Source organism: Sinohyriopsis cumingii, chromosome 18 (assembly GCF_028554795.1).
Source record: "Sinohyriopsis cumingii isolate HCF-2022 chromosome 18, ASM2855479v2, whole genome shotgun sequence".
In the NCBI taxonomy this organism is placed as follows: domain Eukaryota; kingdom Metazoa; phylum Mollusca; class Bivalvia; order Unionida; family Unionidae; genus Sinohyriopsis; species Sinohyriopsis cumingii.
The window spans coordinates 57,081,827-57,095,047 of record NC_142978.1 but is presented as its reverse complement, the minus strand read 5'-3'; the positions used below and the strand labels follow the sequence as shown (position 1 = coordinate 57,095,047).

Below are 13,221 nucleotides of genomic sequence, written 5' to 3'. Positions count from 1 at the left end.
GTGAGTTTTCATACAGATAAAGAAAAAATACAAACCTCTAAATTGACTGCGTATATCCAGCATTACTCCCTTTGATGTTACTCTTACTGGCTATTCACATGACTTCGGCACTACAATGGCGGTTAGTGACATGTACTTTAGTCTGGTTTACTGCAGTTTACAAATGACACCGTACGCTGGAGTTGTAAATTTCACAAAACTGGTACTGTAGCAAGACAAATTATTTTTAAATACTTTATTAGAGCAATCTTTGCTATTTTTGCCGTCTCTGTTACAAAGGATTAAATGATGGTTAGAGGTGTTTATCCCGATATATGGTTGTTCAACTATAGTGTTATTTAATGTGCACTTTGTTTGCATACTACATTTATCCCGAGCTCTAATGTTTACAAAGGATTAAGTTAAGGTCAGTGGTGTCAATCTGTTTTGATTTTTTGGCGATGTGGTCGTTCATAGCAGTGTCAAAATGCATATTTTGCCAAGAAATCGCGGTCGCTGGTCGCGTTCAGCAGGTGGTCGTTCATAACAGAGCGTTTATATAGTAAAATCGATCCGTGCATTACGATTGCGGTCGGACATGACAGGTGGTCGCTCATAGCAGAGGTCGCTCATGACAGGTTTTACTGTAATGTTTTTATCTGACTACAATTGGTTAGTTATAAATAATAATCACCTTGTAAATTATTTGTTACATGATACATAGAATAAACTTGTAAAATATTGGTCAGATGGTAAATTGTGTCAACTTACAAATTCTTGCCAATACAAGCAATAGTATAAACTTGTACATTGGTAATGAAATTCACATGTGATAATGTTTTAGCATCTTGTTTTGAATGTTGGTACAGTGAAATAAATATTTCTTAGCAAAACTTTAATCTAATGGATAATTGCTTGTTTCAAGTTTGGAAAAAGCTCCATATGGCACAATAATAATACAGGGTCATTCAGGGTAAAGAGTATGACACTTTGATTATTATAATTGTTCCAATAGACCTCTGTCCTGGCTGGGGTCATGGTATTATGCTGATCTTGATGGCATATCATCTATTTCTTAAAACACAGTTCTCGGTTTAAGAAAATATTGGCAAGTACTTAGGAGATCTTTTTTTGGTTACAAGTCCACCCTCTGCTTTTTACTTTACAATTTTCTTAAGGCTGACTATTTGGTGTTTGCATGGGAGAAATAATGCTGTATCAAAATGAAAAATTACTTTGTTATTACTGTTTGCTTTCAGTGGATAAATCTACCTAGACATGAGAGTAAAGAAGCAATTTACATGAAATGCAAACAGTACAACATAAGTTAGGAAGTCTGGTTTCATGTATTGTACATACAGTCTTGTTTACCTAATCCTTGGCTATCTCTGATTATCAGGATTGGAAATAATATTTCCTTTCCTGGTTATTAAATATGTTGTCTTTGTGTATCATGAAACAAGTGTCCATAAAACCTACATGTATGTCAATCAAGTTCTTTATCTTTCTTGTTTCCTCTCTCATATTGTCCCGAATCAATAATTTATAGACATTGTATATCCATGCATTGTTAATTTGTATAACCAATCTTTTGTTAAGGTTCAGGTGACTGGAAATCAAGCCAATGTGGTCGTGAACTCAGCAGATGTGGAAAAACTAAAGATTGTCCTTATTCCAGAAAACAGCTCGACTTCCATGGATATCAAGTTGGGCATAATTGGTTGTTTTGTTCAAGGTAAATAATAATAATAATAATAATAATAGTAAATATTATGTTGATTACAGTTCTGTTTCGTGATGGCTTGCAAAATATTACATACATGCAAATGATGCCATTTGGGTATTTGAATTGCCCGTCACATGTAAATGTGCCTTTTAAATGTTTCTTATTTCCATCTCCACGTTTTATCTAGTTATTCTTTTCTCTGTAAGTTTCAAATCTGTGTGACATGATGATCTTCATATCCCGTGCAAATTTGCAACCATTCAACATGTTCTGATGCACTTTTGATGTGTAGACGGTCTCACTGACATGAATGAGCTTTTTATGGATTTGTCTAGTAAGCTCCATTTTAGATAGTGTTGTGACCCTTGCAATTTGATTTCATATTTTCACATGGGATTTTGTTTCCACTAAGTGGCACAGCTCAAGAACTATTCAATATATTCTGTTTGAATTAGGTCAGAACATTGTCTCTTAGGTCTAGATGAAACATTTACAGAGTTTGTCTTGTCAACATTTTTTGGACATAGCAATTGTCATGGTAAGTCAACTGCATATCTTTACATTGGGCTTTGTTTATAATCAGCATAGCTCTTGAACCATTCATTGTATTGTGTTGTTGTGATAAGTTTTCTTAGACCTTGATGTGCCTGTTGGGTGCATCTGTCAAGTCCACTCCATTTTGGACATATGTATGGCCATTGTTGATCATATTTTGGAGATTTATGGTTGCTTTAGAGGTAAGTAGGCCAATATGGTTGTTAATTAATGCAGTTGCTGTGTTAAATGTAAACTATTTAATTATTTATACAATGTTTAGATGAGAATTTCATTTATATCAGCATTGAAGAAGACAGATCATTAGTTGAAATTGTGGCTCATTTTCTTTCCTGTGGGGACAGGGATTTTACTTTAGCAAACTGGGCATACAATACAGAATTGAGCTAATATACATGAATGCATTGCACGTACGTTGGGATCATTGAAAAAGTTGACTTATATTCAGACTTACCTGCAATTAAATAGTTATTTGGTTGGTCACAACTACATCTAGAGGATCAACACCTACATGTCCTTTCATGGTCAAAACTACAACAAGGGGATCAAAACTTACCTGTCCTTTCATTGTCACAACTAGAACTAGGGGATCAACACTTACCTTTTCTTCCATGTTCAGAACTACAACTAGGGGATCAACACTTACATGTTATTCAATGGTCGCAACTACATCTAGGGTATCAACACTTTGATGTCCTTCTACGTTCACAACTACACCAAAAGATCAACATTTGCATGTCCTTCTACGGTCACAACTACAAGTAGGGGATCAACACTTACATCTCCTTCCATGCTCATAACTACACCTAAAGATCAACGCTTACATGTCTTTCCATAGTTACAACTACAACTAGGTGATCAACACTTACCTGTTTATCCATGGTCACAACAGCAACTAGGGTATCAACACTTCCATGTCCTTCCATTGTCACAGCCACAGCTAGGGGAAAGTTAATTTGTTTTATCTATAATTTCCACTGCCCATGGATTGCTTTCAGTAGTTTAACTGCCTTCAGATAATCTTTAAGATTTTAATTGAATAGTTTTAGTTTTATACAATTAATGATGCAAGTGGATTTAGAAAAAAGAAAGGTTATATATTTTGTATAGTTATTATTATCAACTGTCACATATGCTTCACAGGAACAACGGAAACAACCACTATAGCACCCACCACTACAACACCACAGGTTACAACTAGTGCACCAACTACTACTATATCAGTTCCAACAACACCTGGTACACCAACTACTACAACACCATTTCAGACAACAACTGGTGCAACCACCACAACACCTGGGCATACAACAACCAGTGTACCAACTACTTCAACAGGTAAAAGTATTACCCATTCTAAATACTTGTTACAAAAGCTTGGTAAAAGTATGTTGAAAAAAAAATCAAAGATATAGAACTGTTATGTATGATGACACATTTATATGGGACTTCTTTGCAGTTTTACTCTTAAGCTACAGAATAACTCAGATTTATCCACTGCTAAAATATATGCAATATGTATGGTTTGCAGCACTGTGAAACCTGAAAAGAGTATACACCAAAAAAGATTGTGAATTATCAGCATCTTTTCAAACATTTTGTGAAAAACCCCCGAGTAAACACAAGAAATATGCATTATTAAAGCAACCTATATTTCCATATGCATTTTGGACATTGCTGAAATAAGTGAGGCTGTCTAATGAACCTTTGCTCTTTGTTTTTTGATTTATAAATAATGTTTATATTTTGAGAGTATGTTAGAATCAGCAAAAAAGACCAGAATGATTTTCTTATTTTTCTTGATCTCGACAGTTTGCACTCTGACAAATGGAATGGATTCACCTTCAATGATACCATCATCCAATGTGCACATTTCTGTGAATGGTGATGTAAAACCTCTAGTCTCTCAAGAAATTGATCATCTTAGGCCCAGTAAGACACAACCTCTGCGTATTGGTGAAACACCTATAAATGATGTTGAGATTCAAGTAGACGTCAATGGAAAATATATAAATTCAGTGTCTGTTCCACAAACTATGACCAACAACATCAAAGAAATTGCAGTGTTTGTTTGGACAAGTGGCTCTGTGGCTTTTAGTTCCCCCATTGTGGTATGTAAAATTCATAACTTAGTAGTTTCATATATTCCAGAAGATGACATAAATATAAAATATTTCATAATGTTTTGTCTGACTACAATTGGTTAGTTATAAATAATAATCACCTTGGAAGTTATTTGTTACATGATACATAGTATAAACTTGTAAATTATTGGTCAAATGGTAAATTGTGTCAACTTACAAATTCTTGCCAATACAAGCAATAGTATAAACTTGTACATTGGTAATGAAATTCACATGTGATAATGTTTTAGCATCTTGTTTTGAATGTTGGTACAGTGAAATAAATATTTCTTAGCAAAACTTTAATCTAATGGATAATTGCTTGTTTCAAGTTTGGAAAAAGCTCCATATGGCACAATAATAATACAGGGTCATTCAGGGTAAAGAGTATGACACTTTGATTATTATAATTGTTCCAATAGACCTCTGTCCTGGCTGGGGTCATGGTATTATGCTGATCTTGATGGCATATCATCTATTTCTTAAAACACAGTTCTCGGTTTAAGAAAATATTGGCAAGTACTTAGGAGATCTTTTTTTGGTTACAAGTCCACCCTCTGCTTTTTACTTTACAATTTTCTTAAGGCTGACTATTTGGTCTTTGCATGGGAGAAATAATGCTGTATCAAAATGAAAAATTACTTTGTTATTACTGTTTGCTTTCAGTGGATAAATCTACCTAGACATGAGAGTAAAGAAGCAATTTACATGAAATGCAAACAGTACAACATAAGTTAGGAAGTCTGGTTTCATGTATTGTACATACAGTCTTGTTTACCTAATCCTTGGCTATCTCTGATTATCAGGATTGGAAATAATATTTCCTTTCCTGGTTATTAAATATGTCTTTGTGTATCATGAAACAAGTGTCCATAAAACCTACATGTATGTCAATCAAGTTCTTTATCTTTCTTGTTTCCTCTCTCATATTGTCCGAAATGAATTATTTATAGACATTGTATATCCATGCATTGTAAATTTGTATAACCAATCTTTTGTTAAGGTTCAGGTGACTGGAAATCAAGCCAATGTGGTCGTGAACTCAGCAGATGTGGAAAAACTAAAGATTGTCCTCATTCCAGAAAACAGCTCGACTTCCATGGATATCAAGTTGGGCATAATTGGTTGTTTTGTTCAAGGTAAATAATAATAATAATAATAATAATAGTAAATATTATGTTGATTACAGTTCTATTTCGTGATGGCTTGCAAAATATTACATACATGCAAATGATGCCGTTTGGGTATTTGAATTGCCCGTCACATGTAAATGTGCCTTTTAAATGTTTCTTATTTCCATCTCCACGTTTTATCTAGTTATTCTTTCAAATCTGTGTGACATGATGATCTTCATATCCCGTGCAATTTGATTTCATATTTTCACATGGGATTTTGTTCCACTAAGTGGCACAGCTCAAGAACTATTCAATATATTCTGTTTGAATTAGGTCAGAACATTGTCTCTTAGGTCTAGATGAAACATTAACAGAGTTTGTCTTGTCAGCATTTTTTGGACATAGCAATTGTCATGGTAAGTCAACTGCACATCTTTATATGGGGCTTTGTTTATAATCAGCATAGCTCTTGAACCATTCATTGTATTGTGTTGTTGTGATAAGTTTTCTTAGACCTTGATGTGCCTGTTGGGTGCATCTGTCAAGACCACTCCATTTTGGACCTATGTATGGCCATTGTTGATCATCTTCATATTTTGGAGATTTATGGTTGCTTTAGAGGTAAGTAGGCCAATATGGTTGTTAATTAATGCAGTTGCTATGTTAAATGTAAACTATTTAATTATTTATACAATGTTTAGATGAGAATTTCATTTATATCAGCATTCAAGAAGATAGATCATTATTTGAAATTGTGGCTCATTTTCTTTCCTGTGGGGACAGGAATTTTACTTTAGCAAACTGGACAGACAATAAGGAATTGAGCTAATATACATGGGATCATTGAAAAAGTTCACTTATGTTGAAACTTACCTGCAATTAAATAGTTATTTGGTTGGTCACAACTACATCTAGAGGATCAACACTTACATGTCCTTTCATTGTCACAACTACAACTAGGGGATCAACACTTACCTGTTCTTCCATGGTCAGAACTACAAGTAGGGGATCAACACTTACATGTTATTCAATGGTCGCAACTACATCTAGGGTATCAACACTTTCATGTCCTTCTACATTCACAACTACACCAAAAGATCAACATTTGCATGTCCTTCTATGGTCACAACTACAAGTAGGGGATCAACACTTACATCTCCTTCCATGGTCATAACTACACCTAAAGATCAACACTTACATGTCTTTCCATGGTCACAACTGCAACTAGGGTATCAACACTTCCATGTCCTTCCATTGTCACAGCCACAGCTAGGGGAAAGTTATTTTGTTGTATCTATAATTTCCACTGCCCATGGATTGCTTTCAGTAGTTTAACTGCCTTCAGATAATCTTTAAGATTTTAATTGAATAGTTTTAGTTTTATACAATTAATGATGCTAGCGGATTTAGAAAAAAGAAAGTTATATATTTTGTATAGTTATTATTATCAATTGTCACATATGCCTCACAGGAACAACGGAAACAACCACTATAGCACCCACCACTACAACACCACAGGTTACAACTAGTGCACCAACTACTACTATATCAGTTCCAACAACAACTGGTACACCCACTACTACAACAGGTAAAAATATTACCCATTCTAAATACTTGTTACAAAAGCTTGGTAAAAATATGTTGAGAAAAAAATCAAAGATATAGAACTGTTATGTATGATGACACATTTATATGGGATTTGTTTGCATTTTTACTCTTAAGCTACTAAATAACTCAAATTTATCCACTGCTAAAATATATGCAATATGTATGGTTTGCAGCACTGTGAAACCTGAAAAGAGTATACACCATAAAAGATTGTGAATTATCAGCATCTTTTCAAACATTTTGTGAAAAAACCCAGAGTAAACACAAGAAATATGCATTATTAAAGCAACCTATATTTCCATATGCATTTTGGACATTGCTGAAATAAGTGAGGCTGTCTAATGAACCTTTGCTCTTTGTTTTTTGATTTATAAATAATGTTTATATTTTGAGAGTATGTTAGAATCGGCAAAAAAGACCAGAATGATTTTCTTATTTTTCTTGATCTCGACAGTTTGCACTCTGACAAATGGAATGGATTCACCTTCAATGATACCATCATCCAGTGTGCACATTTCTGTGAATGGTGATGTAAAACCTCTAGCCTCTCAAGAAATTGATCATCTTAGGCCCAGTAAGACACAACCTCTGCATATTGGTGAAACACCTATAAATGATGTTGAGATTCAAGTAGACGTCAATGGAAAATATATAAATTCAGTGTCTGTTCCACAAACTATGACCAACAACATCAAAGAAATTGCAGTGTTTGTTTGGACAAGTGGCTCTGTGGCTTTTAGTTCCCCCATTGTGGTATGTAAAATTCATAACTTAGTAGTTTCAAAAATTCCAGAAGATGACATAAATAGAAAATATTTAATAATGTTTTTATCTGACTACAATTGGTTAGTTATAAATAATAATCACCTTGTAAATTATTTGTTACATGATACGTAGGATAAACTTGTAAAATATTGGTCAAATGGTAAATTGTGTCAACTTACAAATTCTTGCCAATACAAGCAGTAGTATAAACTTGTACATTGGTAGTGAAATTCACATGTGATAATGTTTTAGCATCTTGTTTTGAATGTTGGTACAGTGAAATAAATATTTCTTAGCAAAACTTTAATCTAATGGATAATTGCTTGTTTCAAGTTTGGAAAAAGCTCCATATGGCACAATAATAATACAGGGTCATTCAGGGTAAAGAGTAGGACACTTTATTATAATTGTTTCAATAGACCTCTGTCCTGGCTGGGGTCATGGTATTATGCAGTATGAATATATATCTATATATCTATATATATATATATATATATATATATGATCATCTGAACTTAAAGGCATATTATCTGTTTTTTAAAACACATTTCTCAGTTGAAGAAACAATTGGCAAGTACTTAGGAGATCTTTGTTTGGTTACAAGTCCACCCTCTGCTTTTTACTTTACAATTTTCTTAAGGCTGACTATTTGGTCTTTTCATGGGAGAAATAATGCTGTATCAAAATGAAAAATTACTTTGTTATTACTGTTTGCTTTCATTGGATAAATCTACTTATACATGAGAGTAAAGAAGCAATTTACATGAAATGCAAACAATACAGCATAAGTTAGCAAGTCTGGTTTCATGTATTGTACATACAGTCTTGTTTACCTAATCCTTGGCTATCTCTGATTATCAGGATTGGAAATAATATTTCCTTTCCTGGTTATTAAATATGTTGTCTTTGTGTATCATGAAACAAGTGTCCATAAAACTTACATGTATGTCAATCAAGTTCTTTATCTTTCTTGTTTCCTCTCTTGTATTGTCCTAAATGAATTATTTATAGACATTGTATATCCATGCATTGTTAATTTGTATAACCAATCTTTTGTTAAGGTTCAGGTAACTGGAAATCAAGCCAATGTGGTCGTGAACTCTGCAGATGTGGAAAAACTAAAGATTGTCCTTATTCCAGAAAACAGCTTGACCTCCATTGATATCAAGTTGGGCATAATTGGGTGTTTTGTTCAAGGTAAATAATAACAATAATAATAATAATAATAGTAATTATTATGTTGATTTTAGTTCTATTTCTTGATGGCTTGCAAAATATTACATACATGCAAATGATGCCGTTTGGGTATTTGAATTGCCCGTCACATGTAAATGTGCCTTTTAAATGTTTCTTATTTCCATCTCCAAGTTTTATGGAGTTATTCTTTTCTCTGTAAGTTTCAAATCTGTGTGACATGATGATCTTCGTATCCCATGCAAATTTGCAACCATTCAACATGTTCTGATGCACTTTTGATGTGTCGACGGTTTCACTGACTTAAATGTGCTTTTGATGGATTTGTCTAGTAAGCTCCATTTGAGATAGTGTTGTGGCCCTTGCAATTTGATTTCATATTTTCACATGGGATTTTGTTTCCACTAAGTGGCACAGCTCAAGAACTATTCAATATATTCTGTTTGAATTAGGTCAGAACATTGTCTCTTAGGTCTAGATGAAACATTTACAGAGTTTGTCTTGTCAGCATTTTTTGGACATAGCAATTGTCATGGTAAGTCAACTGCATATCTTTACATGGGGCTTTGTTTATAATCAGCATAGCTCTTGAACCATTCATTGTATTGTGTTGTTGTGATAAGTTTTCTTAGACCTTGATGTGCCTGTTAGGTTCATCTGTCTAGTCCACTCCATTTTGGACATATGTATGGCCATTGTTGACCATATTTTGGAGATTTATGGTTGCTTTAGAGGTAAGTAGGCCAATATGGTTGTTCATTAATGCAGTTGTTATGTTAAATGTAAACTATTTAATTATTTATACAATGTTTAGATGAGAATTTCATTTATATCAGCATTGAAGAAGACAGATCATTAGTTGAAATTGCAGCTCATTTTCTTTCTTTCTTTCCTGTGGGGACAGGAGTTTTACATTAGCAAACTGGACAGACAATAAGGAATTAGGTTAATATACATGAATGCATTGCACATACGTTGGGATCATTTAAAAAGTTGACTTATATTCAAACTTACCTGCAATTAAATAGTTATTTGGTTGGTCACAACTACATCTAGAGGATCAACACTTACATGTCCTTTCATTGTCACAACTACAACTAGGGGATCAACACTTACATGTCCTTTCATTGTCACAACTACAACTAGGGGATCAACACTTACATCTCCTTCCATGGTCACAACTACACCTAAGGATCGGGGTCCCGAGTGGCCGAGTGGTCTAAAGCACTTTCCGTTACGGATCACTGCCATCTCACCTCTGTCTGCGAGGGTTCGAGTCTCGGATTCGGCTAATGTCGGTATGTGAGAAAGCTTGCCAGTAGCTTCTCGTGGGTCAGTGGTTCTTTCTGGGGTTTTCCTGGGTTCTTTCTCCACCATTAATACTGGCCTCCATGTATAATCTATCGTTTGCTGGAAAATGGCGTTAAAACCTGCAATAACAACAACACCTAAGGATCAACACTTACATGTCTTTCCATGGTCACAACTACAGCTAGGGGATCAACACTTACATGTCCTTCCATGGTTACAACTACAACTAGGGCATCAACATTTACATGTCCTTCCATGGTCAAAGTTACATGTCCTTCCATGGTCACAACTACAACTAGGGGAAAAATTATTTTATCTATAGTTTCCACTGCACATGGATTGCTTTCAGGAGTTTAACTGCCTTCAGTAAATCTTTACGATTTGAATTGAATAATTTTAGTTTATACAATTAATGATGGTTACGGATTTAGAAATAAGAAAGATTATATATCTTGTGTAGTTATTATTATCAATTGTCACATATGCCTCACAGGAACAACGGAAACAACCACTATAGCACCCACCACTACAACACCACAGGTTACAACTAGTGCACCAACTACTACTATATCAGTTCCAACAACAACTGGTACACCCACTACTACAACAGGTAAAAATATTACTCATTCTAAATACTTGTTACAAAAGCTTGGTAAAAATATGTTGAAAAAAAATCAAAGATATAGAACTGTTATGTATGATGACACATTTATATGGGATTTGTTTGCATTTTTACTCTTAAGCTACTAAATAGCTCAAATTTATCCACTGCTAAAATATATGCAATATGTATGGTTTGCAGCACTGTGAAACCTGAAAAGAGTATACACCATAAAAGATTGTGAATTATCAGCATCTTTTCAAACATTTTGTGAAAAACCCCAGAGTAAACACAAGAAATATGCATTATTAAAGCAACCTATATTTCCATATGCATTTTGGACATTGCTGAAATAAGTGAGGCTGTCTAATGAACCTTTGCTCTTTGTTTTTTGATTTATAAATAATGTTTATATTTTGAGAGTATGTTAGAATCAGCAAAAAAGACCAGAATGATTTTCTTATTTTTCTTGATCTCGACAGTTTGCACTCTGACAAATGGAATGGATTCACCTTCAATGATACCATCATCCAATGTGCACATTTCTGTGAATGGTGATGTAAAACCTCTAGTCTCTCAAGAAATTGATCATCTTAGGCCCAGTAAGACACAACCTCTGCATATTGGTGAAACATCTATAAATGATGTTGAGATTCAAGTAGACATCAATGGAAAATATATAAATTCAGTGTCTGTTCCACAAACTATGACCAACAACATCAAAGAAATTGCAGTGTTTGTTTGGACAAGTGGCTCTGTGGCTTTTAGTTCCCCCATTGTGGTATGTAAAATTCATAACTTAGTAGTTTCAAAAATTCCAGAAGATGACGTAAATAGAAAATATTTAATACAGTAAAACCTGTTATGAGAGACCGCCCCTTCTGCCAACCAAAAGTGGTCTCTCAAGGCAGGTGGTCTCTCATAAGAGGTGTGTGAAAATGGACTGGTTTTCAGGGTCAATAGTTAGCATTGTTGAAAAATAATTAATACCCATACTCACTGTACATGTATCATATCCTTTATTCATGAATCTTGTTAAATAATGCATGCATTCCTCTCAAAATATCTTTATATAATAAAGATATACATCTATCAAACAACGAGAATAAAATTTATATTTCAACATCACATTAATATGTACAAAAAATGAACAGTTAGATATGATGTATATATCTTATTTTATACACTTATTCACTGTTTTTTTAAAAGAAATCCATTATACTTCTTTGTTGACATGTTTTACTCAGCTCTTTGGTCTGAAGATGTATCTCAATTATTGCCTTTTCCTGAATCAACTTTCCACTTACTGGTATGTTTTTACTCCTTGCAACACAAAACCACTCCCATACTCGCTCGTTCAGATCTTCGTAAACTGTCCGTCGTGCCGTGGCATATTTCCTCTGTGCTTGTGCACCTTTCTGCCATTCGTTTCTAATGGACTTCTTGTCTTTGATTACATTTTGAACTTGCGTTTTACCGACGCTTTATCCTGACTGCTATTTTGCGAGTGGTCTCACCTTTTTCATTTCTTTCAATGACATTAATCCTTTCTTCCAGTGTTAAAATTTTTCTTTTTTTCAGCGGAGATTCTGCCGTTGTTATTAGTGTTGACGTTATAAAGACTATAGGTTTTGATCAGGTTTTGGGGAATTGTGGAATAAATATATATTATGTACCAATGAATGAAACCAAAATACATAATTAACTCATCAGGAAACAATACTGTACATTTATTTAAATCAACAGCGTTATAGCTCGATAAACAAATGTTCCGACCATCTGCACCCACGTAAACAGATTGTGGCTTGGTGAAACACTAACAAAAGAAATAAAAAATAATTTAAAAAAAATCCGGAAATGATTCTCACTTACTAGTATTAAAGACAATGAGCTCATTCACCCTCCAGGCATTATGGATTAACTGGAAAGCAAACGACGTACTCAAACCAACACTGAAGCCCTTTTAAACGATTTCTCACTTGGACATAAGGACTACCGGCGTTTTGTGAGTTTTCATACAGATAAAGAAAAAATACAAACCTCTAAATTGACTGCGTATATCCAGCATTACTCCCTTTGATGTTACTCTTACTGGCTATTCACATGACTTCGGCACTACAATGGCGGTTAGTGACATGTACTTTAGTCTGGTTTACTGCAGTTTACAAATGACACCGTACGCTGGAGTTGTAAATTTCACAAAACTGGTACTGTAGCAAGACAAATTATTTTTAAATACTTTATTAG

At 34.1% G+C, this 13,221-nt stretch overlaps 1 protein-coding gene across 1 annotated transcript in view; it reads left to right on the top strand.

Annotated features, from left to right (window-relative positions):
• The window catches only part of LOC149776719 (uncharacterized), a 78,292-nt gene that overhangs the window by 23,031 nt on the left and 42,040 nt on the right, over positions 1-13,221 (top strand). The window contains exons 13-21 of the mRNA XM_089941247.1: positions 1,579-1,714; positions 3,404-3,595; positions 4,070-4,368; positions 5,384-5,519; positions 6,967-7,083; positions 7,558-7,856; positions 8,930-9,065; positions 10,867-10,983; positions 11,457-11,755. Coding sequence (XP_089797373.1) covers positions 1,579-1,714; positions 3,404-3,595; positions 4,070-4,368; positions 5,384-5,519; positions 6,967-7,083; positions 7,558-7,856; positions 8,930-9,065; positions 10,867-10,983; positions 11,457-11,755 — 1,731 coding nt within the window. The remainder of the gene's footprint in view (positions 1-1,578; positions 1,715-3,403; positions 3,596-4,069; positions 4,369-5,383; positions 5,520-6,966; positions 7,084-7,557; positions 7,857-8,929; positions 9,066-10,866; positions 10,984-11,456; positions 11,756-13,221) is intronic.